The sequence below is a fragment of the Daucus carota genome, chromosome 7 (assembly GCF_001625215.2).
Source record: "Daucus carota subsp. sativus chromosome 7, DH1 v3.0, whole genome shotgun sequence".
NCBI lineage: Eukaryota > Viridiplantae > Streptophyta > Magnoliopsida > Apiales > Apiaceae > Daucus > Daucus carota.
This window is the reverse complement of record NC_030387.2, coordinates 34844986-34866617: the sequence shown is the minus strand read 5'-3', so window position 1 is coordinate 34866617 and position 21632 is coordinate 34844986. Positions and strand designations below refer to the sequence as shown.

Here is a 21632-nt window from a genome sequence, read left to right as displayed (position 1 = left end):
TTGCACCCTCTGTGTTCACCTTGAGTCATTTTGACTTAGTTAAAATCAAGAAACAAATGAATTGGCGCCACCCCTTGTGAACTTGCGCTTCAGAGTGAGTTTGTTCCACAGTGTCACCTGTAGAAGACAAATGACTTAGAAAAAAATCTAAGTCACTTTTAAACTTGCGCTAGCAACTGTGAGTGTGCCCCCAGTTCTCTCTCCAGGTTAAGTTTAACCAACTTGCGCTTGGGGTACTTGCGCCTCAGTGTAACCACTCACCCTGTTCTCTCTCCAAAAGTTGCGCCACACATGAAGTTGCGCCACAGGGGGATGCTTGTGTTTACTTAGAAATTATTCCAAGTACCAAACAAACTTGCGCCATATATATATACATTCACACTGTTGCCAACTTGCGCCAAGGATAGATTCCATGGTGCCTGTTATCACTCCTCTCATAAGTTGCGCTCCATCCATCCCAGTGTGACTCTACTGTGTAGTGCCTTAGTTTTATTTTCATCTTTTGTATGTATAGCTTTCTTGCGATTAAACCCTAGTTTGGGTGTAGACACATGACATCACATGCACATGCAAACCCTAGGGTAGAGTAGACACCTGACATCATCACATGCATGCATAATATATATAATATAATATATTATGTTGTGATTATATTAATAAATAAAAGTATATATAAATATATATACACATATATATTATTTATATGAACATATAATAATATATATACATATATTTAAATATATTCTCATATATTTAAATATATATAATATATAATTATATGTAAATACAAATACAAATATATATAAATATATATAGAGATATATACATAGTTATTTATAAATATAAATATAAACATAAATATATAAAGAAAAGTATATATAAATATATACATATATATAATATTTATATAAACATATAGTAATATATATATACACATATATTTAAATATATTCTCATATATTTAAATATATATAATATACATATAACTATGTGTAAATATAAATATAAATATATATATATAAAGATATATATAGCTCTCTCTAAATATAAATATATTTATGCACATAATATATAATATATATATATATATATATATATATATATATACACACTTAATTATATAATTGCTTATGTAAAATATAAATACATATACTATATACATATATATTTATTTAAATATACATATATATAAATATACATATACATATGTTTAAAAACATATATACATATATATTATATATATTATACTTAATTAAATATACATATATACATATATATAAATATATTTGTACATATACAAATATATAAGTGCACACATATAAAAGATAGGTCACTTCCTGATATTGCTTTGTGTGGAAACTTGACATATGGCATTTGATCAGTAGACCTGATACAGCTTGCAGAGGCTAGGCATTTGGCTTGGCTTGAGTTTGGAACAAATGACTTGTTATGACTTGATCAATTCTTCGATTGATAAATACTTTGCAAACTTCGTATGTGCTGACGCTTAGTGCACTGGTCTGGTTCACAAGCGACTAACACTGAAGTCACACATTGTACCTTCTTTGTCAGCAAACATTGATCAGTCGATTCCGGGTTAGTTTATGCTTCAGTTTGTTGATTATAATAACCAACCAAGATATATAGAAATATCTTGCTTCAGGGGTTGCACTGAAATCTTTCGAGTACTTGGACAACATCTTCATTGCTTCCACAATCTTGAATACTTCAATCTTTATTCTTCACTGAGGCATGAACATATTAATGAACTTCTTCCAGTGAACTTATTCCTTCAAAACTGTAGATGGCTTCTTCAACCTTTGTCTTCGTATCTTCAGATTCCAGTGCAGGCGTAGTGTTATTTACTTGTCCTGTTCTATTGTTGAGTTATCATCCCTTTGTAACATATAGGGTTGTCTTTACATTTAGACTTACAAATTACAAAAAGCTGTGCACGTGTGATGCCCCTACAATCTGGGAAGCAAGTGATGCAGATTTTGTCACCAGCAAAGTTTGATGGTGACAAGCAGTGCCCCTAGGTATTAACGCACTCTGTACTTTCACCTCTACTTTTCGTTTATTACTTGAGTCACTTTTGCTATTATGACGTGATTTTCTGCACACTTGCTTATCTAACTGATTGATAATATCGACTCAAGTCTCGTGTAACGGCTAACATCAATCACTTTTTAGGCAAAAAATGCCATGTCTTCTAACAAATATATCATTATTGTAGTTTTTATCACTAATATATGAAGATTTCTTATTAATAAATGCTAACTGGAGCATTTACAGGACTTGGATATTTCTGCTGTCTCTGTTCTATACGATGTTGACAAACCAGGTGTTATTATTCTAAATGGCTGCAGGGTAGCTGACCTGATTCCTACGCTCGTACCAAATGTATTCAAGTTTTATTAAGGTCTTTCCCCCTCCCCAGTTTTAGTCATAATATTTTTCATTGCCGCACCTTTTTAGGCCACTGGATTTCTTGGCGATGTCTGCTGGGCTCTTCTTCTTGATAGGGTTTGTCGGCTGTATCGTAATGACAATGGGCTTGGTTTATCTGTATGGGTTCCTCGCAGGAATCCTTGTGATCAAACTCATCATATGCCAATTATAACTCCTGCTTACCCATGCATGAATTCCGGCTACAATGTCTCAACCAGTACTCTTCGCGTGATGAGGGAGCAATTTCAATTTGGCAATAAGATTTGTGAGGTAGTAATAACTTTTTTTGCATGTTTGGTTATTGTAGCATACTTGCACTGCTCTTTAATTATGTTATGTCAATGATCAGGAAATTGAGCTAAATAAATCACAGTGGAAAGATTTGTTTGAGCCGTGTATGTTCTTCAAAAGCTACAAGAACTATCTGCAGGTAGACATTGTTGCTGCTGATGTTGATGGCTTGCATGCATAGAAAGGATGGGTGAAATCCCAACCGATAAAACTGACTCTGTTGGTAAAATATCCCACTTGTGATTGTGCTATGATCAATCTTAATTTTCCTCCTCTGTTCATACTGTGCAAAAAAAAAAAAGAAGACAAGAAACAACTTAAAATGTCTAGCGAGTAACGACTTAATACTTTTCTATATATTGCAGATAGGGCGAGATACCTGTGGAAAGCTACAATGTCATCCTTGTCCTTATTCATCAAAGCAAAGTTCACATTGTGCCTTTTTTACGGGCTTGCAGAGGAAAGAAGGTGATGTGATACAACAAGTTCAGTAGTTCGATATAAGGGGGGCATTGACGAGTTTCGGCGTTCTGTGAAAAAGTATATCCTATGGAAGCCAGAAATGGACATTTATGTGTCACACATTCATAGAGAGCAGATTTGTAGTTCGGGGTCTGCATCTGCCGGAAGGCAACTAAACAAAGAGTTCTATGAAGCGAATGTGCAAGGCAGTGTTGAATAGTGTGAATACAGGGCTAGCGCTCAGGAGCCTGATTAGTCATGTTTCCCAAAATATTAGTCATGTTAACAGAGATGCAAATGCAGCGTAAATGTGATATAAGTTTGTCATATTAACCTAATGAAAGCTGTATAGACCTAAAACAAGGACAAAGAGGTATGGTGTACCTTTGGACTTTTCGAAAGAGGAATGTACAAGGTCTCTGTTTAAATTTTTATATCCTGGCTTAGTATACGCCAATATATTTCATGAGCTTATTAATTTATCCTTTGATGTTTACGTACTTAGAAATTATTAATCACACTGATCTTTAAAATGTTTTATATTATATATTTTTTTCTCTCGCGCGGAGCGCGTTTTTTTTCACTAGTGTTCCGTAAAATAAGACCTCTTCATCTCAGGCCACACTATTCTTAGTATTCTATTCTGCCTCTACATTGAATTGGAGTCCTATTTATATAGAGTTTGGGTCAATAAATTTACTTAGCTTTGGTTTAGCGAAAATCCTATTTGACCATTTGGGTTAAATTTTATTTTAGTTATAATGATTTTGGGTTAAAATATAAGTAAAATATTCTTTTTAATATTTTAAAATATTTAAAAATATTGGTTGTGTTAAATTTTTTTATTTATTTTCAAAAATGTGTTAAATAGTTTATAATACACTCTATTCTACAAGATAAAAAAATAATGGATTAACTTTGTATTTGATTCTTCTGACATTAATATAATATAAAAAAAGTCGAATTTATTTGTTCTTATAATAATGTAATTTAGAAATGATTAATAAATTAGTACGACTTATTATTTTGAAATATTATTACCTTTTAATGAATTAACACATAAATTATATCAAAAATTATTTTAATTAACAAAAACTAAATTATAAATAATTCTTAAATTTTCAAAATAATTTTAATATCAATCTACTTTTAATAATTTAAATATATATTATAATTGAAAATAAAAAATGAATTAGGAATGGGAATATAAACACCGGATTAAACAATAAAAAATGTTGGACAATTTCAAAACAAAAAATGTTCAAAAGTAATGAAAATGTCGCATGACACAATGCCAGGCCTCCTCCCACACCAGATACCGACACACAGGAAGGGGGACATCACTATATTAGAAAGTAAAGAACTTATATTGGTTTAGTTCACACACAGAATCCTTTTATCATCATCAATGAACGTCAGCCTTGCGGTAGAAATTACCAATCTTGTGTTTGGTTGCGGAGAATGGAATGAAATTGTGCAACTGAAAGAAAACAATATTGATAGAAGGGAAGATTTGAATGAATATTAACGGGGTGTATTCGATTGGAATTTTAATGGATTGTTTTTAGTTTGTGGATTTTAATGGATTGTGTGTGATTTTGATTTTGTGCGGATTCTTGATAAAATGTCGCAGAGTTTATAGGATTTAAGCACAATGTTTCAAAATCCCATTGATTTTGGTGGGATTTCAAAAAACTTAAAATACACTGAAGAATGCCACAAAATCCACCATTTTATGAAATGCAAAAAAATCCATCAGCATTTGAATACCATCAGATTTTAATGGATTTTAAACAATCCCAATTGAATACCATCAGATTTTAAAGCATTATTTAAAATCCCAATTGAATACCATCGGATTTTGTAGCATAATTTAAAATCCCAATCGAATACTTCAAGATTTTAATGGATTTCAAACAATCCCAATCGAATACCCTCGGATTTCATGAATGCAAAAAAATCTTTAAAATTCCAATCCAATACACCCCCTAAAAGTAATCGAACAGTTCAGAGTTCAGTGTATGTTACATAACTCCCAATTCTGAACTCCTGTCGAAATTGACAAGTTCAAATTGCTGTACAAATCAAAGAAATAGAGAACCAAGGCAGAGAGATGAGCGCTGATATCATCTCGCCTTGCACCTTCTGTTCCTGATTAGAAATTCTCTTTGTGAAATTCAAACTCTGTCGAGGTGCGTGAAAAATCAGCAGCTAGCTTTTTCAACTTCACGGCAGCTGGTGGAGGTCCGCAATAAAACACTCCTGATCATTGACAACAACAAACGGATATATTAGTAATGGCTGTATAATGCAAACATGAGTTGAGCAAAACTACTTTGAAAAAAATTGAGGACTGACCAACTCGGCTATTTGTGTGTTTGTCAGCAATGCCCTGGTAGACCTTCTGCCAATCAGGCTTGGCGAAGTGAGACTTGACATGAGTACCCGTGACAACATCGATCCCACGCTTTTCATAGTAAATGGACTGAAGCATAGCGATTACAGCAGACTGCACATTGCCTTCTTCATAAACACTAGTGCAGTGAATATGCATTTCTACGACACCATTCTTGTCTACGTCAGTGACCTCATTAATCACCCCTTTAAACCAATCAAAAGAGCCTTGGGAAGGTGAAATCCAATAGAAATATGCTTTTCTTGTTTTAAACTCACTTGCACTTGAATGCCCTGGTGATTCTTTCGTTAATGGGCTGGAATTATTATCTTCCTCCTCCTTCGCCTTGATATTGTTTACGATGTCCTTCACAATACTGATCATGGGTGTTGCCCCTATGCCTAGCCCTATCAGTAATACTACTTCATAGCTTTTATAGTCTTGTGCAGGTGCTCCGTATGGACCATCAATCGATACCTTGACACTGCACCAAAGTTAAAAAATCAGACATAATGTTCAGATTTCAGTAAGCATAAATAAATATGCTGAGTACAAACTTACCTGGAGTTAATTTTGTCTCCTTGGTTAAATTCGGCTCTCAGAACTTCACTTTTCCGGGTGGGTGATGACTGACAGACCTAATTATACAAATTATTGACAAGATAAGTTGGTTAATCTATCTGAGGATATATAGTACTAGATCACAAACATCTGCTCATTACAATTTGGATATATGTTAGTTGTCACTGGCCTTGGTACTTAATGGAACGAACCTTCGAGAAGACCTCTCTGATTTCTGCAGTCCAATCACCAAGACTTCGAATATGAACACTTAGATAATCATCATCAGGGGCAGAAGTGATAGAAAAAGGATGCCTAAAGACACATGAAATTCTTTACTCATTATAAGATGAAATTGATAAGTTGCAGTGTCTACACTTTATGCTGGTGAAACTGAAGAACCTGATCACCTACCATTCAAAGGGTGAGATAGCAGCACATTTGACAAACATGTATTGCCCACTCTTGTATTTGAATCCCTCAGGCTTAAACACTTGAAGTGCTAAAAGATTTTCGGGATAAACCACCACCTTCACATGATAATATGATCGTATCAGTCCAGGTAATAGAAAATGATTACATGAGACTATGACGAAACCTGTAGGCTCACCTTTTTTATGCTAACATTTTCTGTGCTCGATCTATAGGCTCTTGTCAATCTCTCACAGGCGTACAGTATGATTGGAACTGCCAGATACATCCAGGTCTGCATTTACGAAACATTAAACAGCTTGTTAAATCATTGGGCAGGAAGATCATTTTACTAGATTATATAGAGTCTATTTGTGCTTACCGTTTTCTTGTACCACTCATGTGTTAGGTAAAGCTTGACACCGTGAACAATGAGCAACACATAGACAATGATAAAGAGGTGATGTGAGTACCAGAAGGCATTGAATCCTGTAAGCTTGTCTAATATCTTCTCAAGACTCTGTTTCTCCTTTTTCTTATATTTAAGTGAATTTCCTCTTGGGACTTTGCGGAGCCTCAACCACGGGCTAGCAAGCGTAAATGCTATTGTCATCAATACTACCATACTTATTCCAGTCACACCTTCTACTCCCTTAACAAACCACCAGTAGTTTGGAGGCTGATCTTTCCCAAAGAAAGGCTCCATTAGTCTGTACTTCTGCTTGTCAGCATGAAGGAGACGAGGAAAGTCACAAGTCATATGGGCCAATCCATGAATCCCTACCCCAATTGCAATCCCCACTGTTATGATCTACAGAAAGTTTAAAATTTCTAAATATATTAGCGCCAAATTGATTCGGAGATAGTTTATGTATAAGAAGGTTTTATTGAACTTACTTGGTGAAATATGATGTTGTCATCAAAGGGAACAGCTACTCCTAATCTAGTTTTATTCCTAAGCCAGGTGATAGTTTTTCGGCAGACTGGTAACAGAATCAGTGCCATGTTAAACTTAAGTGTCTCGGCTGCACCCTTTGCTAAACAAACGCAAACTCCCATAACTTGATAGGCAGCTCTGTTTTTGTATTCCACGTACTTGTAAGCGAATAAACCAGCCATGATCCCAAGCCATACTGCCAAAACCCAAACTCTTTGCCAGTTATCATGTACAAAGTACTTAGTGTCTTTATACGCTCTTGAAATTACGACATCCTTTTTTTTAGTTTTAAGCTTCTGGCTCCGCATTTTGCTTAAAGCCTTGCTATCAGAACCTCTTATAGGCTCTGCTGCATCTTGCAACAGAAGCATCTCCATATCTTCAATCTGATATTGAGTTAAAAGCAAAGCATTTCAGTAGAATGCTAAATTATCTATACTGATCACCTTTTGATAATGTAGTTTAGGCTGGTAACATATTTTTTATATATCAGTTACCATGATATATCCAAGATTGTCATGGTCCAGCTCTTCCATGATAATGGTTGCATAGTCATCTGCTCCGTTTTGGATACTCGACAGCTTGTTAGCACAAGCACTAACACTAATAATCTACAGACATAAACAAGTTAATTACTTAAACATCTAAGTAAACTTAATTAATATTCAGCATGTGAGATGGTTTGTTTATATAAAAAAGTCAACTTTTGTGTCACATCTTCAGGATTATAATGAAGCTGTTTATACCTCTTTTACTTCATCCTTGGAGATTCTACCATTTGCATCTTTGTCAACCCTTCAAAAGATACATTTTATAAGTTCAACCATTCTTCAAGTACATATAGTATTACAAGTAGTTCAAAAGACAAGATAAAATATTTGATTTTATGCATTAACATTAATACAAGAATTAATTATCTGAGTTTTTTCCCTTACATGTCAAAGAAAATTTGAAGCCTAGAATCAAAACTCTGATCAGAAATCTGTTCCCAGAACTCCTTCAACTCTTCTTTGTCAATTGAGTCGATCATTATGTTCCTCCTCCTGGCGAGAGCATCAAAAAGCGCGCCTGCAAACTCTTTAGACTCCTTGTGCATCCCTATGATCATAAACTCCCTCAAAATAAAGAACCTCATATAGACAAACTTGATACTTGAAAGCATTACATATCATTTTAATTCATAAAACAATGCTCTTGTACACAATTGAAATACTTAAAAGCTTAAAATACCATCGCAAGTAAATGTACCTATGCATTCCCAAAAGAGTGCACGAGGAAGAAATCCATTGGTGGCAGCAGTGAGTTCATCAAACATCTTCTCCACTTTCTTCCAATCAAAGCCACCATCACTCTTGCTTATAAACTTAAGCCCCGTCAAGGCATGAACTGCACCTGATTTAGACCGACTAGATTGCTTCTGTGGCCTCTCCCTCACAGAAGTCAACCGCTTCATCTCCTGAGACACCTGCCTATTCTTCATCGAAGCAATTCTTACCCCTGAGGAACCAAAACTAACCTTCAACTTTCTGTCTTCTGCATTAGCTGTGTAAACAGCCACTGAGTCCACAACATCGCGTGTGACTTCCCCGTGATCATATTCCACATGATTACTGGGAGTACCAGAGACTGTGTCACCTGGAACATTAAATCTGGTGCTCTTCTTGCCATCCATATTTTACAGTCTTCGAAAATGAAACTGATAAAAATTCTCTTTTATCTTTCTATTTTTCGAATGAATACAGACCAGGCTTGAGCACGAGGTATTTAAATATGTAACAAAAATCATTCTCTAAGTTACCAGCCATGCATGATGTCAAGTTGTTCATGTCATGGTGCCTGATATCGTGCTATATTTTACATTTCTCTTATTTCAACACTCATCCATCTTAATATTATAACAAAATTGGTTGTTAGAAACTCTTGACATGATTTACTCATGTGTACTGTGTAGGTTTAGCACGTAAAACTTGCTTTCCTTCCAAGTTCAAATTACCAGTGGTGTTTTGACCTTTTCTGTAAAATCGACGTTAAACGAAGTTTACATACATGCATTTATAGCCGATTCTTTGTAAACAAAATTATATTCTTACAAGTATACTCGATCCATTTTTAAATGCATTTTAGATTTTTAACATACTTTCGGCTTTTTAAATTTCAGATATTAGTGCAACTAAAAAAATATAAATCTTGAGAAAAAGAAGAGAGATACAAATCAATTACTAATGTGAAACTGAAAACATACTATTATGCTCCTGGTTGCCTTCTTATTTAGGAGGAAAATTTACATCCACATATCCGTGCACGTTCGTAGATCCGCCCTTGCAATTAGCCTGAAGGACATTTTCCTCTCAGATATAAAGTTAAGAGTGGGAGACATGAGTATATAAAATTTTTGGTATTAAAATAAGCAGTAATAATATTATGGTCACTGTCTAGCTACTTCAGGGCTTATCTGTGGCTAGAATTGACTTATATATGGATGACCTTGTGATCCAGCGTGCCACATTATCATCCTAGGGCCTGATGGATTTATTGATACAAAGGATCAGCTCTTCAGGGGGGTTCTTCAAGAAGGTGATGTTTTTGCTGTTCTGAGAGGCTTTCTCCATTATAATTAAAACGGTCATTTGGAGCAGAGCCCTGATATTGGGAGCAATGCTGAAGCAATGTTTACACCTGACGATTAAGAGGCTATAAAAAGAAAATAAGGAGCATAATATTTAGGACTGCGCTGGCCTCGGATCATTCTGAAAATGGTAATATGTCTCAGGCTTAGTAATTCTGAAGCTGATGCCGGTATAACAATATATCTACTGAATTAAAAACCTATATTGCTTTAATCTAGAGCATCAGGTTCTACTGTATCATAGTGAAATTGCATCATGATTTTATGCTTTAGTTGTATTGCTCTTTGTTTTTTTTTTTTGGAATGCAGTTATGTAAATTGTGACAGTTGGAACTTCAAAGGCTGCTGGCATGCTTGCTGAGCACATTTGTGTAAATAAATTATGTGGATTTTTTTGTCTATGCCGGTTTTGTTCTTACACCGTTTGGCGTTCAACTTACTACAGATGGTTTCTAAGGCACCCTGGAGGCCTCCGCCACAGACGTTATACTCTTTACTCTTTAGACCCTGTAGCTGCTGATTCTTTTTTCCCCTGCAGAAGAAAACAAAATCTAAAGAAGAAACCGTGTGAGAAAATAAAGGATGATATTTTTTCATTTCTTCAACGATTCTGATCTCTTATCTGTGCTTCAAATTCGTCTCTGTAGTCTGTACATTCGATTTCTATTCTCTGATCTTTTCGTATCCTCCTGTTAAATCTATTTGGGTCATATGATTTTTTTCAAAAGGATGTTGGAACATGATTATAATAAATTTTTTTAAATATTTTTGGCGCTTTTGAACCGCTAGATTGGTAAAATGACTTCGTCGAACGATTAAAAAACGCTGGACAAGTACCCATTCGGTGATTAAAAAACTGAACATATTAAAAAAAATATTATAATCCTGGCCGCTGGATGGTTTAATATATTATAATTTTGGCCGCCAGATATTCATGCCACGGTCATATATATGTTGCGTTATTCCAACTTCGTGACTGATAAATACGATTCAAAGCTGTTAAATTTATTATATATAGATAATTAAATTTGTCACTAATCTATAATTTTAAGACCATCACATGTTCTTAAATTTATTTACTCATGCTGGCCCATCTCCTGCTGACTAAGGCCTTGCTCCTCAGATTTTTTAAAAGAGAAAGCAAGTGAATGCAACATTCCACTTTGTGAAACTTTTGGAGTGAAAACTTTCACTTACTTTCCTCCATTAACAAACAGGAGTAAAAGTTATATAACTTTATATTCTTTTCACTTGTTTTCCTCCCTAATTATAACTCGGGAGCAGGGCGTAAAGTACCCGTCTCTGAGCCATGCTAGAAATTAAGCACGGAGATTGCAAAAAGAAACAATGCCACGATCCATTAACTTCCAACATTAAAGTTGATATTTCAGATTAGTGCATTAGGTAAGTCACTGTGTTAAATTGAATCCAAAGCAATGAGTATTTTTATTATGGAGTTTTCAATAATATACAACTATCTCCTTATTGTCAATCAAATTGAAAAAGGAGTAGAACAGAGCATGTCAAGTGCAACTACCTGTCCTCAACTTAATTAGTGTGCTTTCCTATTGTGGACTAGACAATCTTCATTTGGTGGGAGATGTCTTGCATTACAGCAATCTGCAACTGTATGCATTATTATTCTCTGTTTCTCATGGAGTTGGTTAAAAGTTGCAATAGACTTTTAGTTGCGTATGCCGTATGTCTCTGCTCATCACAATACACAGCTGATTTTGTCTCAGTTCACACAATAATTTGATTTGGTCTTCTTCACTAAACGAAACTTCAACTACATTGCATAACTCTTCAGTGAGGCTAAACTCCTGTCAAAAACAATGACATGTTCAATATTCAACACGAAAACTGCTGTACATGTCAATGAAAACTCGCGGTCACAGCTTAGTATACTAAAAAATCATCTAATCTATACAATTCTTATTAGATGGTATCCACTTCTCAACCACCTATTGCTCTATCATACTTGATTAATACACGCTGGAGAAAGAAAGCGAGCGCCTGGTGCTGCTCTCATCATTGGCACAACCATGACAACTTGATTCTACAGATACTTCTTTCCCAAGTATAAGTAGAGGAATTGTTTGCGGATTTGGTAGCCTTTAAATTTCAAAACGCGACGTCTGAAGAGGACCACCATTAAGCCACGATCAGTTCCTTATCATCATTCCAGTGCCTGCTATCATGCATTACACTATCCTCCTCTCATTATTCTAAGTACATTTCAAAGAATATTAATATTATATGATAACGACAAATACATAAGGTCAAACGAATAACAGCTAGAGGCAGATTCTCTGTACAGGAGCAAAGGGGGTTAGGTGTAGATCTAGAAGACGTTGATTGTCTTGCCTGATTTATTATGTCAAACAAGCCATGTACTTTTTCTTGATCAAAAATTTTCTTTGTGAAAATCAAACTTTGTTGAGGTCTTGTGCGAAAAATCAGAGGCTAACTGTCTCAACTCTTTCACCGGTGGTGGAGCCCCGCAATAAAACACTCCTGATCATTGACAATACACAGATATATATTAGCATTGAATTTTTTTACGGAGATTTTAACTTATAAGTTACTTGTAAGCTGAGGGAAAAAAGGAACTTACCGACTCGGCTATTTGCGTGGTTGACAGCTATGCGCTTGTAGACGTTACGCCAATTAGGCTTAGCAAAATGAGACTTCACACGAGTACCAGAAACAACATCAACGCCATTTTTAGCATGGTTAATCGACTGGAGCATAGCGATTAGAGCAGACCGAGCATCGCCTTCTTCATAAACACTAGTGCAATAATTATGCATTTCTATGACACCATTGTTGTCCAATTCAGCAACTTCATTCATCACCCCTTTAAACCAATCAAAGGAGCCTTGTTCTCTTGTAACCCAATAAAAGTATGCCCTTGTTGTCTTGAAGTTACTCGAACTTGAAGGCCCTGGCGATTTTTTCTTAAATGGGCTGGCACTATTACTACTAATGCCACTAGCTGTGCCTGTCCCATCTTCAATGGCACTCTCTTCTTCCTCCTTTGCCTTAATGTTGTTAACTATGTCCTTCACAATACTGATCATTGGTGTGGCTCCTATGCCTAACCCTACCAATAACACGACATCGTATTTTTTATAGTCTTGTGCAGGCGCTCCATATGGACCATCAATCATCACTTTTGGAAAACTGCAATATAGTTTTCGCTATAAAGTTAAAACATATAAACAAACATATTATTTTAAATAAGAGTGGATGAATCAAAAGAGTGCAGACTTACTTTGGGTTGTTCTCTCCTTGGATAACGTCGGCTCTCAGAAGTCCACTTTTTCCAGTATCCGGTGGCTGACAGACCTGTTTATAGGAAAAATCAATTCAGTAAGTTGGCTATTCAGTTTAGAGTAATTAAACAGATCACAAACACACGGTTTTATTACTAATTGAAACAAACCTCTGAGAAGACAGTCTTGAGTTGTCGTGTCCAGTCACCAAGTGTTCGTATATGAACACTTAAGTAATCATCATTGGGGGCAGAGGTGATGGAAAACGGATGCCTGATGACAAATGAATTTCAAAATTTACTAAAAATTAGAATGAAAGAGCAGGGAGATAAGAACATACACTACACTTTCATAGTTGAAAACAAAATCCATACAAGTAAAACTGAAAGATCTAATCACCTACCATTCAAATGGTGAAACAGCAGCGCAGTTGACAAACATGTATTGCCCACTCTTGTATTTAAATCCCTGAGGCTTAGACATGTGGAGTGCTAAAACATTTCCAGGATAAACCGCAACCTTCACACAGCATAATTTGTCAGTGTGTGGAAAAGGGGAAACATTGTTCACTGTTAAAAAAAGAACACATAAGAGTAGTCACTTATACACTGCTACATAAGCAGTAAGCTCACCTTTCTTATCTTAACAGGTTTGATGCTTGATCTAAAGGCTCTGATCAATCTCTCGCCTGCGTAAAGTAGGATTGGAACTGACAAATACATCCATGTCTGGCATTGGAAAACATTATACAGCTTGTTAGAAAATTGGCGAGGAAGAATATGAGAAAATATGGCGTTGTCATGTTTATATTCACTTACCGTTTTCTTGTACCAGTCATGTGTCAGGTAAAGTTTGATACCGTGAACAATGAGCAGGGCGTAGACAATGACAAAAAGGTGATGTGAATACCAGAAGGCATTGAATCCAGTAAGCTTCTTTAAGAATTTGGGTAAATTTACTCTGCCACGCCTCAACCATGGACTTGCTAGAGTAAATGCTATTGCCATCAGTACTACCATAATAATCCCAGTTATGCCTTCCCATCCCTTAACAAACCACCAGTAGTTTGGAGGCTGATCTTCCCCAAAGAAAGGCTCCATTAGTTCATAACTCTCCTCGTCAGCATGAAGGAGACGAGGAAAGTCACAGGTTAAATGGGATATTGCATGGATCCCAACCCCAATTGCAATTGCCACAGCTATAATCTGCAGAAAAGAATCAATACATATCAGCACCAACTCAACCTGTAACTGAAATATGAATTAAAAAAAAATTCAGATAATTTTGACTTACTTTGTGGAAATTGAGATTGTCATCAAAGGGAACAGCTACTCCTAATCTGGTTTTGTTCCTAAGCCAAGTGATAGTGTTCCGGCAGACTGGTAACAGTATCAGTGCCATGTTAAACTTGAGTGTCTCGGCTGCACCCTTTGCTAAACAAACACAAACTCCCATAACTTCGTAGGCAGCTCTGTTTTTGTATTGAATGTACTTGTAAGTAAATAAAACAGCCATAATCGCAATCCATAGTGCCAACACCCAAAATCTTTGCCAATTATCTAGTATGAAGTACTTGGTGTCTCGCAATGTTCTTGAAACCACATGGTCATTTGTAGTCTTAAGCTTCTGGCTCAGCATTTGGCTCAGAGCCTTGCTTTCACCGCCTCTTATATGATGTGTTGGAGCTTGCAACAAAAGCATCTCCAAATTTTCAATCTGTTTTCCAAATCACAGTACCATAGATCAGCATAATGCAGTAGTAATCTTGTGATTGATCAAATTGTGAGAATATAATTGAAACTAGACAGTTGGTCATATTACACTTATACGAGTACAACTACAAGTTACCATGATGTATCCATGATTGTCAGGATCCAGCTCTTCCATGATCAAGGCGGCGTATTCATCTGCTTGCTTTTGGATATTCGACAGCTTGTTGGCAGAAGCACTGAGACTGATAATCTACAAAATCAATTAAATATTGTTTGATTAAATCTCAACTACTGCATAATTGATATCATGTGAGATGCTGCATAAGTTATATATTAAGGTCAACTTTATTACCACAGCTTTTGTATTTTTATGAAGCTTTAAAGGATTGAAAGATTATTTATGCCAATACATTGTACATACCTCTCTCACTTCTTCCTCTGTAATTCGGCCATCAGCATCTTTGTCAACCCTGTAAAGGAATTCATTATAAGATCAACCATTCTTTAAGCTCATGATAGATTACTATACTAACTACTTCAATACAATTATCATATCTAATTAATCAATTAATTAACTGTTTTTTCCCTTACATGTCAAAGAAAGTTTGAAGCCTAGAATCAAAACTCTGGTCAGAAATCTGTTCCCAGAACTCCTTCAACTCTTCTTTATTAATCGAGTTCCCCATTATGTTCCTCCTCCGGGTAAGGGCATCAAAAAGCTCTCCTGCAAACTCTTTAGATTCTTTGTTCATCCCTGTAATCGCAATTAATCACCATAAAAATCAGAGACAAATTCAAGAACTCAATAACACAAAATATCATCAATCAAACTCTAATAGACCGTCAATTTACCTATGCATTCCCAGAAGAGCGCGCGAGGAAGCAAGCCATTGGTGGGAGCAGAGAGATCATCAAACTTGCTCTCCACCTTGGCCCAACCCGCACCACCATCAGCCTTGCTGATAAACTTAAGCCCCATCAGAGCATGCACCGCGCCTGATTTCGACCGATCATATCTCTTCTGAGGCCGTTTCGTAAACGAAGCCAACCGCTTCAGCTCCTGCGAAACCTGCCTAATCCTCTGCGAAGTATTCTTCACAGCTGATGACCCGAAAGACGAGCGTTTCTCCAGGCCTTTCGCCAGCAGAGTCAACTCACTGTCTTCCACGTCACCTCCTCCCGCCGTCTTCACACTATGAACCGCCACCGAATCTTCGCGAACATCGAGCGTGATTTCCACGTAATCATCATGCGAAATCACGCTCCCGTTATGACTAGCCGTGCTAGAGCCCGTCTCGCCAGGAATATTAAACCTGGCGCTCTTCTTGCCACCTCTCTTGTTCAGCGGACCGCTCTTCAGCAGCGGTCCGCTTGGCGGTCCACTCAGTGGACCGCTAAATGACGTCTTATCGGACGCCTCCGTGTCCGAATGATACAACCGCTGATCACCGTCGTCAACTCCCATCTCTCACAACAATAACTAACAAAATTCTTCTATCAACAAGTTTCCTTCGTGTAAGAGATGCAAAAAATATGAATAAATAAATAAATGAAGTAATCAAGTAGCTCAAATGTTATACAACATGCAACTATATAAACGTAATGATTTATAGATGTAATCTATCTGTCAATATATAATGAGTAGTGTAGCAAGAGACTAGAGAATTTTAAAAACGCGTGTGAAGAAATTGAACTGGTGGGTCGGTAAGTTGCAAGACTTTTCTTAAATGGTTTTTATTTATTTATTAATTTATCTTTTCCCCGTTCTAATATTTTCTTCTATTCTTCTTTTGTGCAAACGTTAGGAACAAAGATGGCACCCACCACTTGTTAAAAACAAGTGTGTAGGATTAGTTAAAACACTTTTGAGGACAGGGTCAAACACCCTAACGTTTTGGCATAATGCTTTTGTCATGGTTGAGATTATTTTACCTTAAACTTTGTAATGATGTGAAAAATATGTAGTAAAACCAGTGGGGTTTTTTATCTTACTGTTTTGGAGCTTTTGAAAATGTGATGGAAAGGAAAGTTACTAGAAATCCAGCTAAATAGTGTTGTAATTGGGAAGTTTCGAAAATAAGAAAGAGATGGGAGAATTTTTGTTCAGTTAAAAATATAGAAATTTGGAACTGACAAATGGTGGTTTTACCGTTAGATTGGATTATTGATGCGTGTGCACAGTGCACCTTGTTGTTTCTAAACAGAATGTTTGTGTTGTTTCTTATGTTAAATTTTACCGCAATTTTTTAATAAAAAATTAATTTATATAACACCAGATAATGGTTATGGCCGTGTGCAGGGGTAGTATTATAAATTTCCAACTATATTTCCAATTAAAATTTATATTTTATGTATAATTACATTAAGAGGTAACATGATTGGTCGGACAAAACAAGTTCAATCCCTCTTGATTATAAAATTACTAACTCATTATTATGAATAAAACTCAATTTTATTTAATTGTACAAGTATAATATTGAATTTGAATAATAATAAAAATTCTTAAATCTAATAAAAATACCAATAAATAAAAATAATTACTAGTATTTTTTCAATATTTTATTATACACATGTTTTAATATGTTTGTATCTAAAATAAGAATATAGTATATAACCAGTATAATTGAATATATAATAATATAATATTCATAAAAGGATCTTAAATGGATTTTAAAAATCTATTAAATTAAAGATTATGAAATAATATATTAAAAATTATTGTGCTTTGCACGGGATATAAACTAGTTAATATCGTGTAACGTTACTTTTCGGCACGCTTTTCCACACTCGTTTAAAGTATACTTCCATAATATATTTTTTTAATTTTTTCTTATGAATAAAAATTTGATATTTAAACTTTTATTCGAAAAAAGAAAATTTTAGAAAAAAGTTATACAACTATATTTTATAGAAGTCTCAAAATGCGTGCAAACAGTGAGCGTAAACCACCACGGGGACGGAGGGAGTAGTTTTCTACATAATATTGTTAACATTTTACCCTCAAAAATATTTTAATTTAAAGTATCGAGATGAATTTTAATTTTAAATTCTCTAATATTCAGTGTTTAATAAATAATAGGATATTTTCTATGGCAATGTCGACCATCAATTGAATTTTCAGTGATGTTATTAATTTTTTGCTTTTACGTACAATAACCATTTGTACTTAGTTTTCTATGTATTATATCTTATTTTAAATAAAATAAGTGAAATATCATATAAATAATTATAGTCTATTAAACATATTATATATCTAAAATTTTGATATAAAATTATGTGCCATATATACACTCTTAAATCATGTAAATAGAATAAAAGTGAATCAAATATTAATGATCAAAAATTTATTATTTGAATATATCTAACTCATTTTCACTCAACTTTATAAGATTCAATAGTCTTTTGCATATATTATTTTGTAATAACTTCAAAAATATAATTTATTACATTTTAAAATTTTATTATTTAATTTTACTTCATATGAGTGGTATTACATAAAAATTCAAATTGTCTAAGGGCTAACTATGAAAGAAAAAAAATATGATAGTGTTATTGAAAAATGTCAAAAATAGCTTGGTACCACAACGCATATTTTTTTTTTTTTTTTTGAAAACGATAACAAATATTTCTTAAATTATTAGGCACTGATATATCTACCACACTAGCAAAAAGTTAAATTTAAGAATTCAAAGACATGATTAGAGGCGGCTTTGCGTCCAGTATGTATCAGTATCAACCGCATGGCTTTCCCGTCCCACTAGTCCGGCCAATTTATTATCAGTCAATTATTATTTGCAAAACCTAATTTAAAGAATGTTCATTAGAAAGTAAGTTAAATACACATTCTTATTCTTAATTTTTGATATATATTGCTTACGTTGTGGACTTATATGCATCTCTGATCCGAATGAGCCTTTGTCCTCGCATTCAGCATCAGAAACGGTATTGTGTGACCAGAAACATTTCAACATTATCCGCATTAAAAAAATCCTAAAAACAGAAGATTAATATTTTCCTTAACAACTGCGTTGATATATGCAGATGATAAGAAAACGAGTGAAATAGATGGTTCCATGGGCCTGGCGACACGAACCAGAAACGGACAGTGGTGGCGGGACCCTTTTATTGGGAACATGCGAAGAGGCACTGCCTATCAACATACTGTGTCTCGTGTCTCCGGAGTCCATACATCTACATCGACTGAGCTATACATATATCACACATGTTCAAATCTGCTGAGTTGTTGCACAATAAATTTCAGCTCGGTTTGGTACTGTTCCATTTGAGAAGATGACGCGACTCTCGTGTTAGGTTTCTTTGCAAAACTACTGTACGTAAATTGTGTGATACCAGGGGCAGGCCAAACCCTGGTAGGCAGCGGACTATCTCGTTATTATTACAAACTTATTTTAGATAAAATAATCAGGACGCACATATCATGTATGCGTAACACTAATCTCATCCTCTGTAAAAAAAAGAATTTAAAACAAGGCTGCCAAAAAATGTAAATATTTTTTAAGCCATTTTTTAGAAAGTGAGGTTGAGCGACGTAAGCGACCCTAATTCTACAATAGTAACGTATTATCGGTTTTAGACTTATTCTGCACAACTTTGTTTATGAACCCCTCTCGAAAGAGCTCGTGCTATTGGAGTTGTTCCGACTGTTTATATTATAATTTTCTAATCATGCCACAACCAACGTGGGACCTCTCGAAAGATCTCGTGCTATTGGAGTTGTTCCGACTGTTTATATTATAATTTTCTAATCATGCCACAACTCCTGACAAATGACATTGTCAGTGTTCTAAATTTCTCGATTAATTTTAAAAAGGTTTAATCTAATTTGATTTACATTTTTATAAAAGAAATTTCATAAATTATGATCTTGAAGATTAACTAATAAATTACTATTCTCAATTTCACGATCATGATCAGGTGTAATAATTACCAATAACATATACAGTAGATACGTGGGAATTTAAGCTTGAGATGCATGTCAATTTCTTTGCCCATTTTAAAGTGTTTTAATCATTACAATTCATTCTGCAAATTCACTGTGCTGGCTATGAAATTCGATCGGTCCATTATATACTGAATTCTAAACTAGTTTATCAGCAAAGTAATTATGCACTGGTCTTCAAGTTTACTTACTTTCGAATAACCAAAACAATCAATCTCGTATTTGTTGAATACTCGAGTGCATATCTTTTTCTTCACTTCGCTTTTCTTCGGCTTATTACTTCTTTTTACCTCACTTTATCCTAAACAAGTAACTCTATAATGAATCCGAGTGAAAAATTGAAGTCAGGCGATAGAAAGGTGGGAGTAGTGGGTAAAATGTTGAATTTAAGCCATCTCCACATTCAACGCCCAAGGCACATACTGACTTTCAAAGTTGTTAGCTTCTCTTTATGCTTAGTGCTAATATTTGACTTGTCTCGTACATGTGTACATATTCTATACACTATATGGTGAATCGATGCTACCCCACCTGCCTGCATTAATCTTTTTTACCTCATACAAACTCTGTTCTAAAAGTCGATGATTAATCATGATTAATCTCTGTTCCGTAACTCACCGAATTGATTAAATCTCCGATTAATCACTGATCAATCTGATTAATCTCCGATTAATTCTTGTTCCGTAACTTCATAGATTAAGTCCAATTTTCGCTTTTTACAATACTGCATGCAAATCTTTATCTTTTCCTTTTTTTTGACGTTGGATCGCTGGTGCTTTGGTCAAAACAGTTGTGTGCACGTAGTTTTGCTTCATGTTAATACCATTTTAGTTGTGTGTTTTTTTGTCTGGGATGACAATTTGAGACATTAGAATTAGGTTATTATAATTTTTCACTATTTAATTTTCTTGTAACTTATATTAGGGTATGGACGTAAAACTCAATTAAATATTTAAAAGTAAAAAATGGTAAATAACAACTCTAATAGTCTAGAACACGTGTTCAATGTTTCTGTCTAGGAGATTGGTAGCAATATAAATTTTCGACTTTTCCTTCCAGAAGCATAATTAATTGCACAAGGACATTCGCAAAACGAGCCCCTGCATCGGGACCGACTTAACATTTTGACTCAACAAAAGCGTCGAAGTATTTGTCTCGTGTGTATAAATATGTGTTACTACTGTTATAAAAATATGAGTGATTGACACTTTGCACCCCTTATATTTAGGCGTTTTTTCAATTTGGTCTCAAACAATTTTTTTTGACAATATGCACCCTAAAGTTTGAAAAGCGCTTCGCATTGCACCCCTTTGACCACTCTCCGTTAATTGACCGTTAAAGTTAATAGATCTCAGATTTTCACTTTGCACCCCACAATTTTAATTTTTTTTTCACGAGTGTTTTGAAATATTTTTTTGAGTTATATGCAATTGGCACCCCTTATGTTTGGACATAATGCACATTGCACCTAATAGTTTTGGAAAATACACTTTGCAGCCCTAGACTTTTAACCCGTAGACACTTTGCACCCTTTCCGTTAATTTCTGC

General features: G+C 34.9%; 2 protein-coding genes and 1 long non-coding RNA gene across 3 annotated transcripts; 1 reads left to right on the top strand and 2 right to left on the bottom strand.

The window, feature by feature from the left end:
* Positions 1 to 1936: 1936 nt before the first annotated feature.
* Positions 1937 to 2962, top strand: LOC135147771 (uncharacterized). Its single transcript, XR_010285588.1, has 3 exons — positions 1937 to 2039; positions 2296 to 2721; positions 2801 to 2962. It is a non-coding gene; the product is annotated as an uncharacterized LOC135147771 (long non-coding RNA).
* A 2187-nt stretch (positions 2963 to 5149) lies between these two features.
* On the bottom strand, positions 5150 to 9282 carry LOC108196058 (respiratory burst oxidase homolog protein C). Its single transcript, XM_017363136.2, has 12 exons — positions 8757 to 9282; positions 8444 to 8606; positions 8255 to 8303; positions 8006 to 8119; positions 7469 to 7894; positions 6954 to 7382; positions 6771 to 6866; positions 6575 to 6690; positions 6373 to 6475; positions 6161 to 6237; positions 5563 to 6083; positions 5150 to 5466 (listed from the first exon to the last, which is right to left on the bottom strand). The coding sequence occupies exons 1-12, from the start codon at positions 9178 to 9180 to the stop codon at positions 5360 to 5362; spliced, it is 2625 nt and encodes an 874-aa protein (XP_017218625.1). The 5' UTR covers positions 9181 to 9282; the 3' UTR covers positions 5150 to 5359.
* A 2676-nt stretch (positions 9283 to 11958) lies between these two features.
* LOC108196057 (respiratory burst oxidase homolog protein C) lies at positions 11959 to 16819 on the bottom strand. The gene is made up of 12 exons (XM_017363135.2): positions 15977 to 16819; positions 15716 to 15878; positions 15546 to 15594; positions 15261 to 15374; positions 14706 to 15128; positions 14231 to 14617; positions 14045 to 14140; positions 13816 to 13931; positions 13583 to 13685; positions 13412 to 13485; positions 12752 to 13320; positions 11959 to 12651 (listed from the first exon to the last, which is right to left on the bottom strand). Exons 1-12 carry the CDS (start codon positions 16587 to 16589, stop codon positions 12542 to 12544), a joined length of 2817 nt encoding a protein of 938 aa, XP_017218624.1. The 5' UTR covers positions 16590 to 16819; the 3' UTR covers positions 11959 to 12541.
* Positions 16820 to 21632: the final 4813 nt, after the last annotated feature.